This window comes from Acomys russatus, chromosome 6 (genome assembly GCF_903995435.1).
Source record: "Acomys russatus chromosome 6, mAcoRus1.1, whole genome shotgun sequence".
Classification (NCBI taxonomy): domain Eukaryota; kingdom Metazoa; phylum Chordata; class Mammalia; order Rodentia; family Muridae; genus Acomys; species Acomys russatus.
The window spans coordinates 27,751,552-27,776,923 of record NC_067142.1 but is presented as its reverse complement, the minus strand read 5'-3'; the positions used below and the strand labels follow the sequence as shown (position 1 = coordinate 27,776,923).

Here is a 25,372-nt window from a genome sequence, read left to right as displayed (position 1 = left end):
TCTTTCTACTTCTTAGTGAAAATGAGGAGAAAAATGCTATGACCAATTATCTAAAGTACAAAGCAGCCAAAAGCATGAGCAAATTATTTAAATTTTTGTTTGTAATAGAAGTAGGTATATTACTTTTCTTTGGTTTTTAAGTTCCTCAAAAAAATTTCACGAAAAATGCTATCAACATCAGATAGTATGAAATATACCTAAGATTAAACAATCCTAGGTGACAAGCCTATGCTTTCCAACCATAAAGAAGTAAAGAACTTCCAGTCACCTCCTCCATACAAGAAATGAGTCACCTTTTTGCAAGGAGACACGAGAGGAGACAGACATCATGACTATAGGCCTGGAAGGCATAGCCAGCCACGTGGCTAGACGGGGCTAAGTGGTCAGGTTAAATGAGATGAGTTAGTTGGGAGTCACCAGGTTAACTTTATATAGCAAGACAAGGAGCTTTACTTTAGTTTGTAATTCCACCTCCAATTCAAAAATGAATCCTGATGTCAGTATGGCCATCATGCCTTCTGTGTTTTGTAGGTGACTACTGAGCAGAAGGTAACTTTACATTGTGGAATAATCAGAACCATGTGATGAGGAGCTAAGACTTTAGGCAAAGTAACATGTTGACTGCACAGTCTAGGTAGATACTTATACCTGTTTTTGAAAGCCTGCCTATGCTTTTGCTGCTTCCAGAACTATCACCTCTTGTCAGGACTGAGATTCCACTAAAGCTGCTGGCTTTGGTTACAGCGGGTTTCAGGTTCCGTAGGGAGCTGTCTGAATCTGTACTGCTCCAGGGTCGTGGCTCTGAGTATTTCAAATCATTTTCAGTGCTGCTCTGATGGCTGTTTGTTGATCTCCCTGAAGCATCTTTATTAACTCTGTAATTTAGAAAGAAAACATTGAAAAGCCAATGGGGGATGAGGGAGAAAAAAAATACTTTCTTTAACAGTGTCTGGAAAACATGCTTCTAATACCTAAATATCTGGCGCCTCTGCTGGGTACCACTAGTGTCCTCATCTTGGATTCTGTTGGCATTTTAATAAGACATTTAAATTGTTATTAGCATCAACTAGATAGAAAGCAGGAAGATATTAAAGATTTCCTTACCTTTTGTCAATAATATAGTTTTCTTGGGAACACAGAGACTGGAAAGAAAAGGTAGAAAGTGTGTCAAATATATAACATCATCTGTACACCAATGGTAACAACAAAAAATAGTAACTTTCAGAGTACATTTCCAAGGGCTAGAGAGATGGCTTAGGTCCTAAAGGTTAGGCTCACAACTAAAAATGTAAGAGTATTCCCCCCCAAAGAGTCCATGAATGATAATGAAGGTTTTTATGGGTTGGAGACACTATGATTATTTTTAATAGACATATCTTAGAAGCCACTGATTGTCAAAATGAATTTGAAATTTAGTCTTCTTAAAATGGATGAACTCAAATATATTAATCATGTTTAATATTTGATTAGTGGTGACCAAAAGCTGATGAAGGCACTGGCAAGATGGCTCAGAAGGTAAAAAGCACTTGATGTTAAGCCCTATGACCCACATGTAAGTTAGGAACCAACCCCTGAAAGCTGTCTTCTGACCTTCTTTCTCACGCACATGCACACATACACACATAATAAATGTGAAAAATAAAAAAAATTGATCAATTCACTGTAACACAGTGACTTCCTCTATTTGTGATAGTGCTAATACAGAGAATATAGGGATAAAGCGGAGAATAGGCAAATAGGCCGTAAGGACTTAAAGTCAAATTCCTCCAGTGCTGTCAATCTAAGTCAGGAAATGGTCACTTCTGTTTATATTACTGCAACAGTCTTCTAAATAGCTTTGTGGTTACCAAATTTTGCCCTATTCATTCATTTTATAGAGGAGAAGCCAAAGCAAGCTTTCTAAAATGCTAAGTCTCCCATCTTTCATGACTCAGTAACACAGGTCCAAACCCCTGTTTTTACAAATAAAGATCTACTGGAACACAACTATGACTACGTACTATGGTGGCCGTCAAACAAATATGTGGGTCAAGATGCATAAAATATCAACTACTCAGCTGTTTATATAGAATGACAAAACAACACACACCACAAGTTCAGGTACCTTAACAAACGCTAAGGGCTGAGGCATCAAATTCCTGAGTATTTTTCCAGTGTAAAGCTTACTTATGGTGCCTGCAGGCTATGTTCTGGCTACTCAAAATCATTCAGTTCTTTGCATTTCAAGTTTTCCCTTCCCCGTGAGCCTCTGCAAATACTGACTTTTCTGCTTGAACTTACCGCCTCGCAGAGGCTTACGCTTCACCCCCTCCCTAGTTTGGTAGTGCTTTTCTGTCTGCTGTGACACTATTACATTTTCATGTATCTCTGTGATTCCCACACCGTATTGTTATAATCTGACAATTTGCAAATGTCAGTATACCTTATAAAATGCCAAAGGAAACATTTATCTAATACAGATGTTCAGGTTAGCAGACCTGGATCAAAATTCCCAGTCAGCCATTTCCTAGGTGTATTTACTCTAGCTATTTTGCATAGCTTTCTACTGTCTCAATTTCCTTACCTGTAAAATACAAATAGGATAATACTGAACACAAAGGGTCATTTTGTAGATAGATCATGACAGTACATGTATGTGATCTTCAGTGTCCAGAATAGTATTTATAATAAACTCTCAGTATTATTTATTATGTTATAAATCTTAACTGTTAGTTAGATGAACTAATTTTTTCTTACAAGACACAAGTTATTTATTCAGGTTAAGTTCACTACTAACAAAGTAAGATTAGTTGCCAATGTTATAAAGCCTCATTTGTCACAAGCTTAAAAAAAAAAAACCATACAAATAGCAATGTATTCCCTACTGATTACTGTGGTCTACCTGTGTCCAATTTTGGTAAAAGTTTATACTGTTGTTCCAACGTACCATCAAATTAAGATGAACAAACCACCTACTTCAAAAACATGACCTGATGTGTATGTAATCAATATGGTTAAAAATAGTATGACCAATAGCTGAAGGGGGGACTAGAATAGTAATGTATGAAGTAACAGCACATACATCTTGGGAAAATATTCTGTCTCTAGCTCTCTGGTATTCTTCTTCTCTTTCTTCTATAGATTTGCTTCTTCTGTCATCTTTTAAACGTATTCTCATCTAAAGAGGGAAAAACAAGTAATTATTAGGAAAATGAACTACTGGTACAGTTAAAGCTTGTACTTATAATGTTGCACTTTTCTCAAGATTACCTGGCTATCATCTTTGTCAAAGCTAGAGTTATCTCTCTTAAGGATATAACGTTTCTGAAAGTCGTCACCTCTATCATCCTTAATATGTTCATTAAATTTCTGATCAGGTCTGAAAAAAAGAAACAAGACATGGGAACAAAAAAATTTAATGTATAGTATTTACATAAAAGTGAAACAATATTATCTGCAAGGTAAAAAAACTAATGTTGCTATTTATCAGTGCTGCTTTAGATACACTATTATTATCTCACTGTATCATAATGAGCTTCTCCTGAGGCAACATTATTCTACAGAACGGTACAGAGGCTTTATAAAACAGCATGGGCTCTGGGGTCAGGCTGTGTGGGTTCACGTCTAGCTTCAGTACTAGCTTTAAGATGTGCAGAAGTATTTAATCTTCTTCTTCCCATGTGTGAGATGGGAATTATTATTTTATCTACCTAACAGGGTTGTTCTAAAGATGAAATGAATTAGCAAAAAAAAGGACCAAGCAGAACTCTGTCATTATAAAAAAACACTGAGAAAATCAAGCTCTTTAAGTGGCTAAAGCACCTGCAACAAAGTCAACAGGTAAGCACAAGGCTCAGCATGGCTGGAGGCCAGGACAGTTAGATCCAGAGGCTGGGAGATTCTGTCTATGTTACAAGGACCAAGAAAAAGCCACATACTGTATTGCATGGGTTACACTCCTATAGTCTTCATACCAGAAAATGAAAGCAACCAAGTATTTTGGACTGAATTATTTAAAAATTTAAGAGACTATTTGAAAATGTATTTATTCGCCAATAATTCTTAATTGCATCAGGGCATAGCTTTATTTTGTATTAACTTAAATAGATTAGAAAAGATAAGCTCTATGCAGAGGCCAACACTAGAGAATGATGTGAAGTTTAGGAAATATTCTACAGTGCATTGGTTTTCTCAGATTGGAAATGCTTAAGTTTCACTAAAACCTAAAAGAAGATAAATGATTAAGGGCCCTAGACATTAAGTTTATGTTAAAACTGACCTCTGCTGACTGAACCACCGACCAAAGAGCATGCATAGGTTGACCTAGACCCCTACACACATGGAGCATACGTGCAACAGCTTGGTTATCATGTGGGTTCCCTAACAATGGGGGTAGGGCCTGTCTCTGACTCTGTTGCCTGCCTCTGGATCTCTTTCGCCTAGCTGGGCTGCCTTGTCAGGCTCAGTGGGAGAGGATATGCTTAGTTCTGCTTGAGGTGCCAGAGTGGGTTGGTACCCCTTGGGGGCTTCCCCTTCTCTGAGGTGGAGAGGGGGAAACTGGGAGGGGGGTTTGGAAGCAGGGAGACTGGAATCAGGTTGTAAAGTGATTAAATGAAGAGAGGAAAAAATTAACGTCTGTTTATACAGTCTCAGCTCCAGTAAGTTATTCAATCAATATTCTGAGTCTTATTAACATTTTATATTGGAATTACTTTCGAAATATACAATATATAACATTTTATACCTCTAAAGAAAATCTAATAAATTCTCTACAGTTTCCTTTATGTATAGCTCAAGTACATATTTATATGGATACATATACTATAAGCAATATGGGAATACCATGAATAAAATTTCATTTCTTTGAGAAAGTGTCTCACTGTGTAGCTCTGGCTAGCCCAAAATTGCTCTGTAGACCAGGTTAGCCTTTAAGTCATTGACTCTGCCTGCCTCTGCTTCCTGAGTGCTGGAATTAAAGGTATGTTATCACCATGCCTGGCAATCAATAAATTTTAATCGTAAACCCAAGCAGTGACATTTCAGTAAAACAAGACCAGACATTTCATTATAAGTAGAATCTAAACCACACAGATAAATATGTTTCAATCTAGCAAATAAGTTTTTCTTTTTGCAATAGGGTCTCACTGTGTAACAATGGCTGGTTTGAAACTTGCTGTGTAGGACGGGCTGACTTCAAACACATAGATTCCCCCTGCTTCTACCCACCCAGCCCTAGGATTAAAGGCATGTGCCACCACACTTATCTCTATCTACTTTTTAAAAAAAGTTTTTGAGATAGGGCTTCTCTGTGTAGCCTTGGCTGTCTTGGAACTCACTCTGTAGAGCAGGTTGGCCTCAAACTCACAGAGATCCGGCTGCCTCTGCCTCCTGAGTGCTGGGATTAAAGGAGTGCACCACCACTGCCCAGCTAATCTACCAAATTTTTGATAATACATTGTAGCTGACTCCTATAAATTATATAAAAGGAGATTTAAAGATGAGAATTATCTAAGCAAGATGAAGAAATCTGCATTGTAAAACGATGAATGAGACAGAGCAGATACTAAAAAACTAAAATTAAAAAAAAAAAAAAGGAAAGAAAAGAAATTCATATCAAAGTAAGAAGATCACAATGCTTCATGACCAAAATGATGAGAAATCTGATTTCTTTGGAGGTTTGAAAGGCTATGTATTTAATACTGATCACAACAGTATGCCATCTGTCACAAGATTGCTTCATTTACTCTTATTACCTATAATTGAAGCTGTGCAAAGTCACATTTTCTTATTTAAGGTATCTTTACTTGAGTGAGAGACTCTTATAGTAAAGTGAACTCTATGGTTTAACCAAGGCCCTGGCAACTTTTCTAAGAACAGCTGGATTCCCACACAAATAATATTGGCAGGCATTTCGGCTAACCTTAAGACTGTCTTACCTCTTTCTTTTAAAGATGCCTGAATTTACTGCCCTGCAATCGGCAACTTCCCGCTCCATTGAGACACCCCAGTGGACACCCGGTTGTTGACATCCACAACACCACTGGTTCAAGGCTGGAGCGGGTAATCTCCCTATGAGGAAAAGGTAAGTTTGTTTTTATTCAATGTGGAGTAGATCTCTAAGGTTTTCTGATTTTACAAGCTTCTTCATATCCCAGAAGATATAAAGAATACAGTGTAACTTCAATGATCTGAAACAATTAATTATAATTACATCAACCCATAGTTTGTAAATATCTCTGCTTAACTAAATTTTGATTACCTTTACAAAACCCTAAAGCTTTTCTGACATCATTCATAAATTCAAATAATTGAGGTTACACTGTATTGAAAACCTTAGAGAGTTGTCAGTCGAAATGTTAGTCAAAAATGCCTGCTAATGTTCATGTGTTTGGGCATCCAGCAGCTCTAAGTAATGTTGAAAGGTACTGGTTAAAGAGAGCACAGTTCTAGCCACTTAAGTTTCACCTATATCTTACTGGATACTACCCTATTTTAGTCACTATATAATTAACTGGAAAAGGATTAATTGGTAAAAGATGTATATATAATACTAATGGGTAGACATGATGAAATTAAATCAGGTTTACATAATAATTCCCAGAGATTTATAAGGATTTCTGCCCAAGACAACTATTTTTATTAATTTTAATGTAGGAATAGCCGTTTAAAATATAAAACACACCTATTTAATTGACAAAGACTGTCTGAAATGGAGAGGCCTCAATTTTGATTCAGCAAGCAGTATGGCAGGCTATATGGATAGGCAAAGGCCATGATAACTGAAGGGACTAGAAAATAAAATGTAACCAGGCAAAGTGAGTGATAGAGGGACGAGACTCTGGGAAATAGCTGACCGGAGGAAAGGCAGAAAAACAATGAAATGAAGAGCATTATTTGTGCCACTTGAAACTGATGGCTACTTATCTTAGGTTCCTTTCTACCATAAATGAAAAAATACAGAGAATACTTTTGTGCAATGAGTGGTGGCACAGGTCTGTAATCCCAGTGCTCCAGAGAACATGAGGCTACAGGACGCTTTTTATAACTCAAGGGATTCAGCCCAGGCCCCTGGGCATTGCTAGGCAAGTGTTGTACCACTGAGCCCAATGCTCAGCTTTTAAAAACAGTAACTTTTAAAACAGTGGGCTCCTAACTATCAACATTTTTCCTCAGTAAATCAGTTATGACCCAAGAAAGGGGAAGACACTACACTAACCACAGCTCCAGTTTCTTCAGATTTGAGGTAGAAACAAAACAAAACAGAACAAGACAAAACAAAACCTAGCCAACAAAACAGGATTTTGGAAATGATAGTAAGGTGGTAGACTGAATGTGACAAGTGTCAAACCCTGCTCGGTACTTTTTATTTTTATTTTTAAATTGCCTAAAGGTGGTCATAAATAGCTAAATTAATTTTTGAAAACATCTTTAAGAGTGGTTGTCAAACATGGCTGATAGCACGCCCTCCAAGGTGGGTGTTGCCGTTCCTCTAACAAGTTTCCCGTCTCCCTCATCTGAATACAGGTTTGCACTTTGCTTCTAGGGAGATAAGTGTACTCTTTGGCTCTATCACATGAAGTTACTGCAGATGAAGAAGCTGTAGGAAGCAAGCATTAGTCCACAGACAACGCAACGCTGTGCACTCACATTCTTGTGTTGCTAGTTTTGTTCACTATGACAGACTTCCCGCTCTGATCAACATTGTGGTCTAATCCAAAGTAGGCAGCCACTCTGTGTAATAGCATCCTGTGGTAAGATGTCATTGGGGGAAACTTCTTACGTGGGGACCTGAAAGGAAAACAACAGCCAATTTAGTAATCCAAGGAGAATTATAACGACAATTTCTTTTCTTGTTAAATGTCAGGACTTACTCATTATTACCAATGAAATCTAAAATTTCTTGTTCCAATTTCAGCAGCATCATTCTGTCCCTGAAAGAAAAGTATGAAGACCCTTAGATGTAAAACTCAGCACTGACATGTAATCATAAATGTCAACAGGTTATGAATTCACATAGCTAACTCCTCCTTATAAACAGCACATTTGCCGGGTGGTGGTGGCGCACGCCTTTATTCCCAGCACTTGGGAGGCAGAGGCAGGTGGATCTCTGTGAGTTCAAGGCCAGCCTGAAAGTGAGTCCAGGATAGCCAAGGCTACACAGAGAAACGCTGTCTCGAAAAACCAAAAACCAAACCAAACCAACAACATGAGAACAACAACAAAAAGCAGCCTAGCACATCCAGAGATATCACAAGCTTGATGATAGATTATTTGTAAGCTTTGTAAAATATGTTGTAAGAGGCTGAAAGTTTTTTTTTTTTTAAAGTGTAACTCTTTATGGTAGAGTTGTCCACAGGCACTAGTGCATACCCTAAGAGCCCACAGAAACATGGGATGCTAATAATGGTTACTCGTAACAGAATCCAAAGTGCCTACTGTTCACTCTGTAAGTTACTACTATGTGCTTTTAAGATTTTGAGAAAGTTTCCCATAAAATCAAAATGAAGCAAAGACATTGCCATCTAAACTGAGCCGGCGGTCAAATGAGTATCTGCATGTGCTCTTTTGGTTCCCTGGGGTCCTATTCAGGGCACTTAGGCTGCAACAAGTCAGTGCAATCATTCTTCTTGGTTCTTATACACTGAGACTATGGCTCTAGGATTTTCCTCTACTCACTGCATGTTCCATGTTCATCTGAGGTGGGCGGGGAGACAAAAAACTCCCAGAATCTTAAAGCTAGAAATAGCTTTATAGATTGTCTTGTAAAGATATTAAGTTCAAGAAAGCAGTGCCTAGGGAATTTGCTAAAATTTAATATAAGTGTTGGTAGCCTCTTCTTGGGTCACCTGAAAGTCTGTGCATCAATACTGAGTTTGGTCTTCCCCATGCACTGCAAAACAAGCCCCACAAAACTGAACAATAACTTTTAGTCTATTCATTTGTTTGACAAAGTTAAATTTTAAATTTGTTATATGTACAAAAAGAGAAAGCTATTTTTACAAAATAGTTTCAAGCCCAAATCCAATACCAGTACATTTTCATGCAAGTTCAAGTAATATTCAATTTGCCCTCTGGCAAATAGAAGGGACCACCTTCTATTTACTGTGGTATGACAGAGTGAGAATTTTAGGTTACCATATCCTATGATCCTATGTGTTTGTGTGTGATGGGGGAAGCATGAAAGAGAGATAAATTAGGCGGTGCCACTAGCCTGCTTCTAGGTTGCCTGGCAGCCCCTGAAAACAAGTACACTGGATAAAAAGAACCCCCCAGCCTCTTTCTCTCTTGATCTCTTCTTTCCAGGTCTCTCCCATTTCTGTCTGTTTCTCTCTGTGATGGGTGCCCTCCCCTTTTCTCCTCTTCTCCGTCTTTCCCACAATAAATCTCCTTTCATACCAGATCTGTTATGTGGCATCTTTATATATTTTAACAGTATGCACACTTGTTTATGTGGGTATGCACATACACACATACATGCATACAGAGGTTCAAGCTGGTTTGTCTTTCTTGATAACTTTGTGCTTTTTTTTTTTTGAGACAGGATCTTTTACTGAACCTAAAGCTCACACTGGTTAGAATGGCTGGCTACTGAGCCCGTAAGATTACCCTGTCTTAACTTCCCAACACTAGGATATAGGTACACTGCCATGCCCAGCTTTCTTTTACAGGGGAGGTAAGATTTTATTTGTATATATGTATATGTATGAATGCAAGTGTGTGGATGCTCTTGGAAGCCAAAAGTGGTATTGGAGTGCCTGGGGCTGGTGATTGTGAGCTGCCCAATGTGAGTCTTGGGAACCAAACCCTTGTCTTTTGAAGCAGCAATAAGTACTCTCAATCTCAGTGGCAGCTCCTGAGCTTCTATGCTGAGCTTTTCACATTAGTGCTGGGATCCAGATGGAAATGATCATGTTTGCTTGGCAAATACTTTACTTGCTGAGCCATCTCTTCAGTTCCACTTTTTTCCCTACTGATTTCCTCCTCCCCCCACCCTTCTTTTTAAAGACATGATCTTAATGACTTGCTCAGGCTGGCCTTGAACTCAAGCTGTGATCAAATCCTGGAATCTGTGATCCTCCTGCTCAGCCCCCTTGAGTAGCTGGTATTGCAGACCTATACCATGAGGCCATATATTTTTTTCTGTTTTGTGTTTAAAGACAGAGTCTTGCTATGTAACCTAACCTACTTTCAAGCTTGAGAGTCTCTGGCCTTAGCATCCTGATTTCTTAGGTTACAGGTGCACATCACTGCATCCTGCACCACTCCTATGTAATTCTCCTATTGAGTTAATTATTGCTGCAAATTTTATCTACCTTCTTTGGTTCCACTGCCACACACCTGGGTCCTAGCAGTCAGAATTTCACCATTTCCTTGTTCTGGTCTAACCTGTCCCATGTGGAGCATGCATAATAATAGTCTTGTAAGAGTACTTATGCAACTGTAACATTCCCTTAGTTTGCTATGTCAGAGGTTTCCTACTGCTCTTAGAATTCAAATTCTGTAACATACAAGATAAGCATGAAGTAGGCTTTATTTCCCAATGAAGTCAGAAAATTCTCATTATTCTGGACCACCTCTTGTCTATCTTGGTCCTTAAGCACCTCTTATACTGCCTTGTTACTTAAGTTGCTTGCCCAGAACATCCTCTGATAGTCTCTTAAAACTTTCTCTTTTTCTAAAAAACTTTTTCATAGTTATCGTATACACATATAAAATATAGGTTCTAAACAAATTATGTCTCACATAAAATAAATAAAAATACTTCATGTAAAGTCTTTACATAATCTTTCCTTAAATTTGGGGGATAGATAGAGGATTTATTTCTTTCATAGAAATCTTCCCCATGAAACAGATTAATTTGCTTAACAGATCTTCTTTTTCTTTAAAAAAAATATTTTTAAACTTATTTTTTTAATTTTGAGTGTTTTGCTTGCATATCTATCTATCTATCTTCTATCCATCTATCATCTATCTATCTATCTATCTTTCTGTGCACCATGTGTGTGCCTGGTGCCTGTGAAAGACAGAAGTCATCAAATCCAATGGAGTTGGCACTACAAAAGATTTGTACTTAGGTGCTGAGTCATCTTTCCAGCCCTTAGATTCTTTTTCATCTGTACTTTTGGGATCAAATTGCTTTGAGATGATATAATTTTCAGTAATTTTCCCACTTTTACAAACTGAAAATGATAAAAAGAATAAAATAGTAGTTTATTTAATACAGTTCATACAGCAGTGCACTTATAAACTGGTATTCTGTCAGTGAAGTAAATAGCTGATAGAAGATATTTCAAACGTTCTCTGGCTCAAAGTATATAATTAGAGGAAAAAACTCTATTGTCTCAATGGGGAAAAATTAAAATCTAATAATTCTATAAGCCACTGACAGAAACTCAGGTTTTTCTTACCTAACATGGTAACCAATGGATTATAAGTGACTTTTGTATTATTATCATCTCCATCAATTTTTTTAAACTAACTTTCTGTACTGTTAGTAGAATATACTAGGAAAACAAGGCGCAATAACTCTCCTAAGGTCTTAACCTCAGACATTCTGCCTTTTATTCACTGTAGTAGTACAAGATCCTAAAATTTCCAATCTATAAACAAGGTTATGGGGATTTTGGTATTGGACATAAACTAAAAAGTAAGCCAATATATGCTATCATTAAACCCATACAAACAAGTATTTCAAACAAAATGCCATAAAACTCCTTAAAGTTAAACAAAGGAGCAATAGTCTGTGGGTTTCCAGTGTTCTGGTCATTGTAATAGAACTAACTTTAGAGACAGTATGGCAAATTCAACAAGCAGAAAACAAAACATGCTCCTGCAGGTTACCACCACTCAACGCTTCATGCCCCTGGGCAAATTTCTATAATATGTGAGAAAGAGTGCTGTAATATTACTCCAACAAGTAATGTTTAGGAGTACTTTACAAAAACACAGAACTACCTATGAGCAAACCCAAATCATGTCAGTAAATATAACTTTGACAAAAACATTTCCAGGCTTATAGCTTCAGTGAGGCTGCTGAAAATATTTCTTGCAAACAGAAATCCTAGATACATTATTTATCAGTTTAAAGTAAGTTAAATAGTCTGAGAATTAAAGTAAAAATGGTTTAATGATCTAAAGGAAAAAATCTGAAGGGTCAGCTCAGCATGCACGAGGCACATAGTTCAATTCCCTAGAACTGCCAAAAAAAAAAGAAAGAAAAATATAGTGCTAGTGTAATAGCTAAGCAGGTAAGAGAACTTGCTGCCAAGCCTAATGATTGGCTGGATCCATAGGACCCTTGTGAAGGAAGAGATCAAACTCAGATAAACTGTCCTGTGACCTACACATAGCTACAATGTGATACACACACACACTAAACAACAGATGTAATAATTGAAAAACTGTATTTAGCATCAAGTAGAACTCTCTAGGACATACTCAATCCTGAAACCATTATTGGAAATTTGCTGTAATTAATTCTATATCAAGTACTAGTCATTTGCGTCATTGAAGAGTTCAGCTATTTAGCAAAAATGAAGTGAAATCCCTGCACAATGACATTAGTAATAGTGTATGCATTAGGGATTTATGAATTATATGCCCATTCACTAGCTTAAATAAAACTATATATAGAAGAAATAAAACACTGGTAAAGCTGCAATATGGGTGAGCACTGGAAACTATACTAAATGATGACTTAGCATATAGGCGGCTGCCTCTAGGTAGCTTAAAAACCTATGACGTCATTGCCTACCACCACCAGGTGTGTCAGACTATAAAGGGGCCAACCTGCTACCTTGCCTCTTTCTAACATTCTCTCTCTCTCTCTCTCTCTCTTGTACTTTCTCTGTCTGTCTGTCTACCTGTTTTTCTCTCTGTCCCCCTGGATGCACCTTCCTCCCTTCTCTACCCATGCTTCTACAATAAATCTTATACCATACATTTTGTGTGGCACATACTTAACAAAGACCATGTATTTGGTAGGTTGATTGAAATGATGGTCCAGAAGAGGAAAAAATATAAGAACAGAAAACACATTAGAAGTTTTGGGGTAAGCAGTGGCGGTGGTATATGCCTATAATCCCAGTACTCGGGAGGCAGAGGCAGGCAGATCTCTATGAGTTCTAGGCCAGCATGGTCTAGGTCTACACAGTGAGTCTGGGAAACCCTGTCGCAAAAAAACAAACCAAACCAAAAAAAATTCTGGAGTAATCTATTATATTTTATTTTATTATTATTTATTTATTATTGGCACAGTGATAGCTAAAGGGTGCTTTTTCTTAAAGAGAAGTAAAAAGAAGCTCTAAAAATGTTCTTTGATATGTGCAAAGAGCTGTGAATATACTAAAAGCATTAAGCTAGACATTAAAAAGAACATGCAGATAAATTTAAAAGCTGTTGTATTTTTAAAGGAAAAGAGAATCAAACAACAGAAAATGTTCCTTGCTGGGTTTAGTTTGGTTTGCTTTTGATAAAAGTTAAAAGAGACATAGTTTTGCCCATTTGGATCTAACTTAACAGTAGCTATGTATTTCCTATCTTTCCAATTATTCCTGAGTCCACTCAGTTCTGGTCTCCACCATCCTACTACAGAGGAAGAAAGTGTTAAAGTACCCAGCAGCTTTCTGATTTCTCACTCTAATGGGATAGTTAGAGTATTTCTACTTATCTATCTTCTGTGAAACTGTGCTTTTGATGAAGAAGAAACTCAAGATAATAGAACTAATGTAATAAAGGATTTACCCATACATTTGCTTAGAAGATATTAAACCACACAAAATATAATTTAGCTAATTAAGGGAGTACTATCTTTCCAACTATCATTTAGTCCAATAACCAGACCTGTTAGATAAGCAAAATTTCTGATGCTAGGATGTGAACACTTGTTCACCAGGATTGATCAGCCACGAGGCCCATCCTCAAAAAATAACTAACAAATTACAGTTATGAAGTAGCAATGAAAATAATTTTATGACTTGGAGGGTTCACCACAACATGAGGAACTGCATTAAAGTGTTGCAGTGTTAGGAAGGCTTAGGACTACTGCTCTACAAGTTAAAGTAGCACGAGAACGAGATCAATGTTAAGTCTTGGCCTGCCATAAAAGCCGCACTCTTCTCTTGAGAAAAGCCTAGCTCTGCAAGTTGGGTAAGATGATCCCTGGTAATAACTACTATAAAAGAACCCTGGTGCACTTAAGAGATAATTTTGACGTATCTTTGCTGGGTAAATCTTTCCTTTAACCAAGCGACCAGACTTGGAAGTCTCTGCTTAAGCTATTCAAAGTGTAACCTGGGGCTGGGACTAAAGAGATTCGTGGATGACAGCATCCATGAATATGTAAGCCTAAGATGCATGTGAGTCAGTAAAATCTTCTATTCAAGTCCAGCTTCTTTGGGCATTAGCCACAGCTAGCCACTTCTATTTTTTTTCCCCAGTAAAGAGCTTCTCCTTTATTATTCTCTAAGTGTGCAGAGTAATTTCTCACAGGGAAGACATATTACTTCAGTAATACTTTGGCTGACATCTAGGTCAAGAAGCCTCAGGATTCATCTACCAGCTTTTGAGATCAAGACTTTCCCTTTAAATTAGCATTTTAAGATAATTTTGCACTTGTCGTTTGTTTAAATACCTCTGGGTAAACTTACCCCCCAATAAGCTGCATTTCTACTGACTTCCCAATCTTTAACTCAATGCTGACTCATTCACTTGATAACAGCCTTTTAATTGCCCTTCCTGCCCTATTCTTGCCTGCTACTTAACTATTACCTCAGTCAGAAATATACACGCCGTTCTCAGTAGCCTTCCATATTCTAAGACTCATCCAAGTCCTAACATGATTATTTTCTGAATATCTTTCTTTGTGTGTGTGTGTTGGGGGGTTGAGACAGGGTTTCTCTGTGTAGCCTTGACTGTCCTAGACTCGCTTTGCAGACCAGGCTGGCCTCGAACTCACAGCAATCCGCCTGCCTCTGCCTCCCGAGTGCTGGGATTAAAGGTCTGGCTCTGACTATCTTTCAAACTTGCCTCTCCAGCTCTGCCCTCATACTGGGGATTGAAATTTGGGACTCATTAATGTTAGTCAATTACCCTATCACTGAGTTATACTCCCAAACCTCTTTTCTCTGTATATTGAGATCTTTTTAAGGCTTCCCAGCTAGACTTGAACTTGTGGTCTATTTGTCTTAGTCTTCAGGACAGCTAAGACTGCAGGACTGTACTAGCAAGCCTGACAGCCCCTCTGTGTTTGTTAGGATTTCTGGTCACTCTCTTTCCTTATGGTGCTTTATGACAAAGAAATCTCTCTAAATACCCAAAGCTGTTCTTTAAAACCACCAATCTGATTATATGGTATTGTTCTGTATAAATCTGGCAATTATTCAAAATAGCATGCATCTGGCAATTCAAAATAGCATGCATGTTCAGTAATTTTCAAGTAAGTCACACAACTAGCATTTCAAAGAAGGCAGTTTCCATTAGTCACTGTTAGGTTCACAAGTCTTTTAAAAAACATGCCTGATGTCCTTTGAAAAGCTGCTGGGACACACAACAACAAAACTATGGGCCGAATCCTTTACAGTTTGTTTATGTTTCATTTTGCATCTTGAGACAGGATTTCACTTTGTAGCCTGATGACCTCTTATAGCTTGCAGCAATATGCATTCCTCAGTGTCCCAAGTGCTGGGATTACAATTGCTAGGGGGTGGTGACGACACAGGCATTCAATCCCAGCACTCAGGAGGCAGAGGCAGACAGGTCTAGGAGTTCCAAGCCATCCTAGTCAGCCAGAGCTACAAAGAGAGACCCTGTCTCGAAAAAAAAAAACAAAAATAAACAAACAAGTATCAAGACAATGCCCTGCTTGTCCTGTTGTGTACATAGCCACACATACAAAGATACATTTTTATTTTATATGTGTGCATGATTGTCTCAATATACACCATGTGTGTGGGTGCCCATGGAGGTCATAAGAGGACGCTGGATCCCAGAAGCTAGAGTTGCAGGCAGTTGTGAGCTGCATGGTGTGAGTGCTGGGAGCTGAGCTTGGGTCCTCTCGCAGAGGAGCAACTCTCTTAACAGCTGAGTCACTCCCTAGCACCTTCTTCTGATTTGTATAGCAGCTGAACAAGCTTCACAACATTTGTTATACTTTAATTACTTACTTAATTCTGTCTCTAGCAGAAATAGTGACTAAGGCTTCTTCCTCATATTTACATATACTAGCAGTAAGTTTCGTTCAATGATCAATTGAACCTATCTTTCTATTGAGGCAACTAAGAAATAAACTTAAAACAGGAAAGAGTCACGTAGAGTGGCTTGTCTTCTTGCTCACTTCATACCTATGGTCCTTCACATCCCATCACTGCAATGAGACCACTGTTTAAAAATTATTTTTGTTTTTTGAGATTGTAATATAATTTTTTATCACTTCCTCTTCCTCTATCCAAACCTTCCCATGTACACCCTCCTTATTTTTGGTCAAATTCATGGCAAAGAGATCATTTTTAGTTTGATGGACCTCCTTTAGGGCTAAGTGCAAAACTGAAAATCAAGTGAACAGTAGACATAGCAAATTTTGAATGCGATCAATAGTTAATGATCATGCTGGAGCAAGACAGAATGAAAGTCCCAGAGATGCCAGGCCCGGTGGTGCATGCCTGTAATCTGAAAACTCGGGGAGGCAAAGGCAGGGGGATTTATGTGTGTTATAGGCCAGCCTAGTCTACAAAGGGAGTCTAAGACAGCCAAGGCTACACAGAAAAACCCTGTCTCAAAAAACCAAAATCACCAAAACCAAAAACCAAACAACAACCACCCCCAACAAAACCAAAGTCCCAGAGAGACTAAAGGCACTCCTCACATTACTTCCTAGGTGCTCCTTTCTAGACAGTCTCATCTTTGCTCCACTGACACATAACTACCACATTGGGGAGCTAATAACTTGAGGGGAGTTTCTCAAACAAGGTACTTTACCCCATGAAAGTGCTGGTGAGGTGTATTGCGGGTGGCTCTTCTGTGGGCCTCAAAGGCCCCTGCCAAAAGTTTACAACTAACACCTCTGATGCTAGGCAATGGATTTCACAATTCAAGTACTGGCTTAAATAAGCATTAAAAAGCTTTTGGTTGGAAGTTTATAAGCCCAGCAAGAAAGAACAAAATGTACTCATAACAAGTGAGTACACAGGGTTCTTACTCGGATAGATTTGTTATGGAAAGACACTCATGATTAAATTTTATCTCTTAATCCCAATTCAAAGTCTAAATATATTGGCGCCTTTCTATTTCTGAAATGCATAAAGAATAGGAATGATTTCACATCACAACATGAATAATGCAAAGATATTTATACCAACATCTTAGTATTAAGAACTAAACTGTTTCTGGTATATTCCACATAACTACAATCTTAGCCTACTACTTGAACTCAATAATGAAAGCATACATAGCAAGAATCTGATACTCTATAAACAATGTAAACCTTATAAATTTAATTTTACCTGGGATTGTTTTTTAATGTATTTACTAAAAATTCATGTAGATCTATGCCAGTTGAATCAGTGTATTCTTGACTGGAATCTAAAAAACAACAACACAAAAACCCAGTATAAAGTTGTTTGAACACAAATCCTTTTCCCTTTTGTACATTATGTCTATCTTAAGTAAAATGAATTGCCCCATGAAGAAAAAAATACTGATAAAAAGGAAAAAGGGAATTTACAATGATTTAAACTTGAATATATTTTCATGACATGGGCTAATATAACTGCATACATTCTTAAATTTAAGGTCAGGCTAAATTTATTTATTTTTTTAATTATCCTAATGTACTCATCACATTCTCATGTTCAAACATGTTTCCTTAGGTGAAAAACTGAATGTTTTAATAATTATTTCTAACTGTAGCAAACATAAAAAGCTTAATTTGCATGACTGTATCTAAATAGAAACAGTAATTTGGAAGGTAAGCATTTTAGTGCTAAAATAATTGAAAATTCTTGAAATTCAGTGCCAAAGGTTTGCTTTCAAAATACCTCTCAAACTAATGTTTATTTATTCCCTTTAAATGTAATACCCTTAAAACACTGGTAAACACAACAAGTTTATAAATACAACATTTTTATTGAACTGTAATGTTCAATAATGAAGATGCTTAAAACTTTTTATGAAGACAAACATTCTAGGACTTCCAGCAATATTCTTAATGTGGCACCAGTTCTTTGTATTGATAAGGAATTAGTAAGCAGTGATACAGTTAGTGGATCCAATATAACACAAGTTAAGATTCTGGCATTTGAACATGAGTGAGATCAGTAAGAGAATTTGATGATCATTTTCCTTGGTAACTCAGATTTATGTTACAATTTTTGGTTGGAGGATCTTAAAACATTATAAATAACCATGATACACCAGATATTACATCATCCCTCCAGTGTGCTGCACCATTTTCAATGAAGATATGACATGTTATTCAAGGGGTTAAAAAAAGTATTGATGATGAAACTAATTTTTAACCTAAAAAATAAAAACAAGTACTAACCTCTTGATAGCATTTTTCTGGGCAATTTATCACTGGCTTTTTCTTTATCTGTTTCATCTTTTGAGGGCTTTTCCTCTTTTTCAAATGATTGTGTTAACTGGATTTGAATTTTTTCCTGTTGGAAGGAAAAATTAATTACTCAATGAAAATATAAACTGATTCAGTATTAAGTATTGGCATTTCCTAAGTAACTCAAAACTGTATGAAGGACAAGGAGGAGATGAGATTTTCATTTAATCCAATTAAACATTGTAAATTAACAGCTGAGCTATTTCTCCAGCACTTAAATATTCTAAGTTAGAAAGCAACTTAAGCTAGGTGTGGTGGCACACCTTTAATACCAGTACTCACAGGCAGAGGCAGGTAAATCTATGAGTTCGTGAGTTTGAGGCTGGCCTAGTCTACTTAGTGAAACCCCTGTCTCAAAACAAACAGAAAAGAAACTTAAAATGTTTTGAGAAAAATGGTTAAAACAGTATGTCCAGCCAGGCATGGTGGTGGCACATGCCTTTAATCCCAACATTTAGGAAGCAGAGGCAGGTGGATCTCTGAATTTGAGACCAGTCTGGTCTACACAGTAAGTTCCAATACAGCCAGGAACATAGGGAGATGCTGTCTCAAAACTAAAACCAAAAATACACCTAATATGTTCATTTGAATGTATCAATTAAAGCATATCTTTAAAATTGTTCTGGAGCACATAAATGTTTCCTGAGTGGTAACAGTTTCAGTGCCTTTCTTACATAACCCTTAGAGGTCAGAACTCAGCTCTTCTTGACCTATTGTTCGGGTGGAGATACTCACCACCACAATTATTAGTCATGACAATAGAAATGTGTTAGCATAAAAAAATAATTAACAAAACTTAAGTTTCTTCTTGAGATAGAGTCAAACGTATTCTAAGTTAGTTTTGAACTTGCTATATACAGGAGAAGGATTCTGAATGCCTAATCTTACCTCCATCTCCCAAGTGCTGGGATTACAAGCGTGCAATACTACATTTCATTCATGTGGTACTAGGGATGGAACCCAGGGTTTTGGCATGCTACAAGCACTGTCAGCTGAGCGACATCTCTAGCCCAAGTTTAATTTCTTGAACATCCCATATATGCACACTGCCTTCTTTCTTTTGCAATACAAAAATATAAGCAGAAACAGTTTCAAAATCATGACACCTGTTTTCTCACTTGAGATTTATGTATCACTATGCCTACTTCAATCACCACAAAGATGCTTTAGAAAGATATAAAATAATATTTTGTTTCTTGCTGATCTATAACAACTACAAACTAGCCATACCATTAAAAAAAAATAGAAAATAATCTTATGTTGAAAATGTCACTAAAGCAATTTTAAAGCCACCAGAGATTACTAGAAAATTATTTACACACCCCAAAAAGCAGAGATTATATTGAGCTGTTTGTTCAGGGAAAAATACAAAAAATATACAATAAACTTCAGGCCATTTTAACTAAAGATAAAAGTGTGACCTATTTTAGATTAAATTATACTTTTGTTCATTACTTAACTTTTCTGTATATAGTAGCAGAAGTGGTCAGTAACACAAGGGATACAAATGTCAAGATTCTCAAATTTATTCCCAGCAGAATTTCTCTTAAACTTCTCCCCACCGACATAAAATTACTTTCAGAACAACCACTAGAATTTTGGTTATATATACAACAGTAAGCTAGCCAGGCGTGGTGGCACACACTGTAATCCCAGCAGTCAGGAGGCAGAAGCAAGAGGACCTGGTCTACAAAGTGAGTCCAGGACAGCCAAGGCTACACAAAGAAACCCTGTTACAAACAAACAAACAAACAAACAAACACAAAAAAACAAACCAAAAACCAAACCACCACGACCACCAACAAAAAACCCCAAAACTGAAACAAAATAAAACAACAACAACAAAAGATTAGTTACTGTTTTCTTGCTCTCATTTTTTCTTCCTTCCATTCCTGCTGAGTTGAACTTCAGAGGCTGGGGATATTGCTCAGAACACAGAGTGCTGCCCACTAGCAGTCTCTACTAGGATGTCGGACACTTGCTCTCTCTGTCTTCTGTTTTGCTTACCAAAGACATTAGCAGTACTCACCAAGCAGCATGTCATACTCATGACTTTAATTTATTTACTAAGCTTTTTTCTGTTTCTCATTCACCTCACAGTTTTCAGCTATTTGGAAATGGAGTTTTCCTTCTTTGCAGTTTACTACTCAGGTGGGATGCCCAATGACACACATGCAGAAGGAAATGGGCTCCACACTGAGTTCTTGGACCTTCACTAAAAGGTACGTTCAATGACTCCATATTTCACTTCTAAATTCTTTCACTTGGGTTATAGGCATTAATTTACAGATATTAAATTATTTAATCAATAGGAACTGTATTATAAAACTCGAGTAGAGAAGGCTGCTGTCTGGTGTCTTGTCATCAGCTCCCCTTGTTTTCGGTATTTGAATAAAGAAAACCCATTGTTGGAAACTTTATCTAGCATCAAGGACTAGAACAGCTAGCAGAACACTTATTTTACAGTTCCCTTTCAGGTGCATTTTAGTGAACTGAAGGCATGGGAAAAAAGGTTTCTCCTTTTAAAAATAACTTTTGTTTAAAGAGGCAATAGAGATTTTTCTTCTTTTTTTTTTTTTTTTTTTTTGGAGAGACAGGATCTCTCTGGAATGTCCTGGAATTTTGTAGAACAGGCTGGCCCCAAACGCAGAGATCCGCCTGTCTCTGCTTCACTGAGCACTGAGATTACAGGCATGTGCCACCGTGCCCGGCTGCAAACAAAAATGATTCAATTTAAGAGAAACAGAAAACAATACAGAAAGTAAGTGGGATAACTAATTCTAACTTAACATCTTATGCAAGTGGTAAAACTCTTTTTAAAACATAAATATATAACCTGTAATCAATATATGTGCTAATAATCAACATATAACCTAGTAAATATTTTCAGAGGAATTTCTATGACATAGGTTTTTTTTTTAAGTATATCATAAGACATCTCCCATTGCCCCAAACACGTTTCACATAAGGTAAACTTAAATTTAAAAGAAGGATCATGACAGCTTTTCCCATAAGACACAAACGGCCACCTCTTCTCATTTCCTCAAACTCACTGGATTATAAATGCCACGAGGCTAAGATAACACAGCATTTTTCAACAGAACGAACAAATGAACTTTCAAAACACACTCCATGAGCAACCACATTCTTGAGTCTGACTTATAAAACAAACTTCCAAGCTTAGCAGTAGTGGCACATGCCTTTAATCCCTGCACTTGGTAGGCAGAGACAGTAGATCTCTAAGTTTGAGGCCAGCCTGCTCTACAGAGTTCCAAGACAGCATCTCTGTACCCCACGCATGTCTGCTGCTGTGGGGACCAAAAGATGTGTTTACAGCCCTTAAAAGGTACAGGTGGTTATGAGCAGTCACACGGGTGCTGGGAATTAAGTCTGGATCCCTTCCCTGGAAGAGCAGCCAGTGCTTCTGAGCCATCTCTCTAGCGCATAAGAGAACTTTTAAAAATTGCTATTTCAAACAACTTTATTGTTTTTTCTCCTTTCAGAATATGCCATAACTCACCAGGCTTACTAACAACCAGCTAGGTAATGCTTAATTAAGAACCATCCACATTCCATAAAACAACTGCCTGAAGGACTATGCTTAAAAGCTTTTAGAGGCAACAATACTCATTAAACATTTTGAGAGTATTTCTGACTTTGCTAGAAAAACAGTACTACCAAATACATTTAATTCCATATATACAATATGTATATTTTACATAGCTCCAATGGGGGTGAAAATATCAAATGAATTTTGAACATCTGAACTGCCAAAAAGTATTTTAAAGATTACTCATTATTACCTATAATCTGTTTTAAAATTTTCCCTTTTGTACATCTCAGAAGTAAAATATAGTGATCTGTAAAAGTACGACTCACTATAAGCATGGGACAACTAACTTTATTATCCACAGTATCTCTTCAAAGATATCACTTAAGCCATGGGAAAGGAGAAAAGGTTTGCTTGCTTCAATCAAGAAATGTACGACTGACATTTGCTTTTAAAAAAAAAAAAAAAATATTTTTTTAAAGACAAGTGTTTTCTTTGAGACATGGTTTACTGTTTAGCTCTAGATGATCTGAAACCTGCTATATAGATTCGAATGGCTACCCAAAGAGATCTACCCAACTCTGCTTCCACGATGCTAGAACTAAGGGTGTACCCCACTACTCCTCTGACATTTACAATTTAAAAATAGATGTACAACATGTTATGGCTTTTTCATTTAAAATTTTTTTCATGGTTTCTTAAATAAGCACTAGTTGTCTCACTTATTTAGAAACTTAATTTTAAGTTGCCTAAACCCTTCTTATGAAGCACAAGCCACTCACTAACACCCCAGTTACCATATCGTCTGCAGAGATGAAAATACTGTTCAAACAGCACCAAAGACCATCTGCAGTTAAGATTAACAGAAAGTAAAATCAAAGCATTAAAAAGAATATAGGATTCAAACTCTGTGGTCTGCCTGAATCTCAGTCAGAGTTAAAAGTATTAGACAATAATAAAGACTCATGCAAAATGGACGCTGGCTTTATTATACATTCAGGCTAACTAAACTATTAAGCAGAAGGAGGGTAGTTCCCAGAGAAGCAACAAGAACACAACAAATTTCCAAACTTCAAATTAAAAAGGTAATTATATCATAATTATAATCACTGATTGTAATTAAATATTGATTACTTTTGAATAGTAATTTATAACTTTCTTAAAGTCACATCCCTAGGTAAACATATAAGCTCAGCTTTTCCAAAAGAGCAATCTCTATTGCAAGCCTCAGAATGAAGAGTTTTCCTCTCATTTGGATTTTTGTTAACAAGTATTATCAAATCAGTTTCATTTGCTACAGATAAAAGAATACACATACATTCAGCGTTCACTGATCATATCAAAGAATATCTCCAGTTCCACCACGTCTTCAAATAACTTTTGTTTTGCTTTTTTTTTTTTTACCTGGGTCTCCTGTGATATCTCTGCTGCAGGAGGTGGTGGAGATTCTTCACACACTGCAAGGCTCCGAACTAGCTTTAACTTTGAGCTTGACTAAAGAGAAGTATTTAAAATTAACACTACATTTCATAAATTAGGGCATATTCAAAAGCCCGCTAGAGTGTCTAAACTTTTTAGTTTCCACCACGCATAAAAAGTAGATGAAATGTGTAAGTTAGGTATATCATTATAGCAATAGCAAGTATGGGAATAATTTCGATCTCAAATCCAACAAATGGTGAGAAAGCCATTTTTCTCTATAGCTAAAAAAAAAAAAGAACAACAAAAAAAACCCACCAAAGATAATTAAAAGCAATGCACAAAAGCAACTAGGCAAGACAAAAAAAACAAAATAAAAAAATTAAAAAACCAAATAAAACAAAAGAAGCTTTCTAGCCCAAACAAAAGATGAGAAACTAAACTGAATGTGCTGTATGAAAACAAGAATTCATCAAGCATGAAGGAAGGCCTTGGCATGCCAGCACACCAAATAGTTACTATACCTTAGACCTCTTTCCTGTCTGTCCAAATGACTGCAGGGGCCGCTGAATATACAATAAGAAAGATTTTTATTAAATTTCACACTCAAACAGAAAAATTGCTTAATTTATACACCTAAACCACAGAGCTCTCTAAACAAGGAAATCAAAGATGGTGCAGAGATTGATTCCTTCCAAAAGCACAGTCGGAAAAATTACTAAGCCCATCTGTGGATTGGCATTTTTCTTTAAATCAGCAACTTTCTGTGTTAAATGAATGCACTATGGAGTTTTGAAGGTGGCTTTTTCATAGTAAAATAAAGCATGTTTCTTCAATATTTTATAACAACATTATTACCAATGTTGGAGTAAGTGGACACACCAAACCACTCAGCAATTTCAATTAGCTGAAGTCAGAAAAAGTTCAACTTCTCTAAGGAAAATATTTGAATAGCACAGAGTCAGAGTCTATGCTGCTTTCATCTCTCATCTGCTGAGCATTTTCAGCAAAACACAAAGGTCACATCACCAGCGTTAGTTCAGAATGCTGCTCATGAGGTCTCGGGTGAGCAATGAAGCAGAAATGATACAAGGCAGACCCAGGAAAGGTGTTTAGCACAGCTGTCAGATCACTAGCCACATCATCAGAGAACTCAAGAAGCCACCAACTGTAGTCTGTGCTAGAGCCTGCAGTGCCTGTAACTCAGAACCAAACAGATTTTAAACTCTTTTTCCTTCTGCTTCTTTCCTTTCTGTCATTTCAAATCCAGCTCCACTTGGGGCATCTATTCTCATTAGCAGCAGGGAGCCAATACCGCATCAAACACAGTACATATTCAAAACTGCTATTACATATTCAAAAAGGCTACTAAGCTTCACATTTTGAGAAAAGGGAGAAAAATATTATGTATACTAACATCCCAAAAGACTTCTATGTGAGGCCAACAGAAATACCAGTCAGAGTATGAAAATGGCAAAACCTCTATTCTGGGTCTTAATGCCTTCAAAGATTAAAACATTATATTCTTACGATTAAACTCTAGATCACCGAGTGAACAACGACTCCTAAGAGACAGAAAGTCAGGTACCACTTTTCTCTCCCCAAAAAAAGGCTGCTTGTGGAGGGAAAAAATGATCTGAATATGTTTGCACAGAGTACTGTCTAAGCAGATTCCTTGTGCGTAGGTGGATTAGTTTCTACTTGCTCTTATTTTCACCTTGGCCAAGTGGGCTTTTCTCTTTCTGTAAGTCACATCTAAGAAAGGGAAATAAAGATACAGTTCCTGTCTGGTCTTAAGGACTTCACAGTCCAGAATC

The 25,372-nt window shown here is 37.1% G+C and overlaps 1 protein-coding gene across 9 annotated transcripts in view; it reads right to left on the bottom strand.

Moving 5' to 3' along the window:
* The window catches only part of R3hdm1 (R3H domain containing 1), a 122,204-nt gene that overhangs the window by 54,385 nt on the left and 42,447 nt on the right, over positions 1-25,372 (bottom strand). For 4 of the 9 annotated variants that reach the window (XM_051147305.1, XM_051147309.1, XM_051147312.1 and 1 more), the window contains exons 4-14: positions 24,080-24,121; positions 23,541-23,630; positions 18,518-18,632; positions 17,478-17,556; positions 7,851-7,910; positions 7,627-7,767; positions 3,250-3,358; positions 3,062-3,157; positions 1,105-1,142; positions 972-1,022; positions 649-875 (exon numbers count right to left, since the gene is read on the bottom strand). In XM_051147305.1, coding sequence (XP_051003262.1) covers positions 649-875; positions 972-1,022; positions 1,105-1,142; positions 3,062-3,157; positions 3,250-3,358; positions 7,627-7,767; positions 7,851-7,910; positions 17,478-17,556; positions 18,518-18,632; positions 23,541-23,630; positions 24,080-24,121 — 1,048 coding nt within the window. Of the gene's footprint in view, positions 1-648; positions 876-971; positions 1,023-1,104; positions 1,143-3,061; positions 3,158-3,249; positions 3,359-5,915; positions 6,049-7,626; positions 7,768-7,850; positions 7,911-17,477; positions 17,557-18,517; positions 18,633-23,540; positions 23,631-24,079; positions 24,122-25,372 lie in introns of those variants that run through there. The other 5 variants (XM_051147311.1, XM_051147313.1, XM_051147307.1 and 2 more) reach the window with 4 other exon arrangements.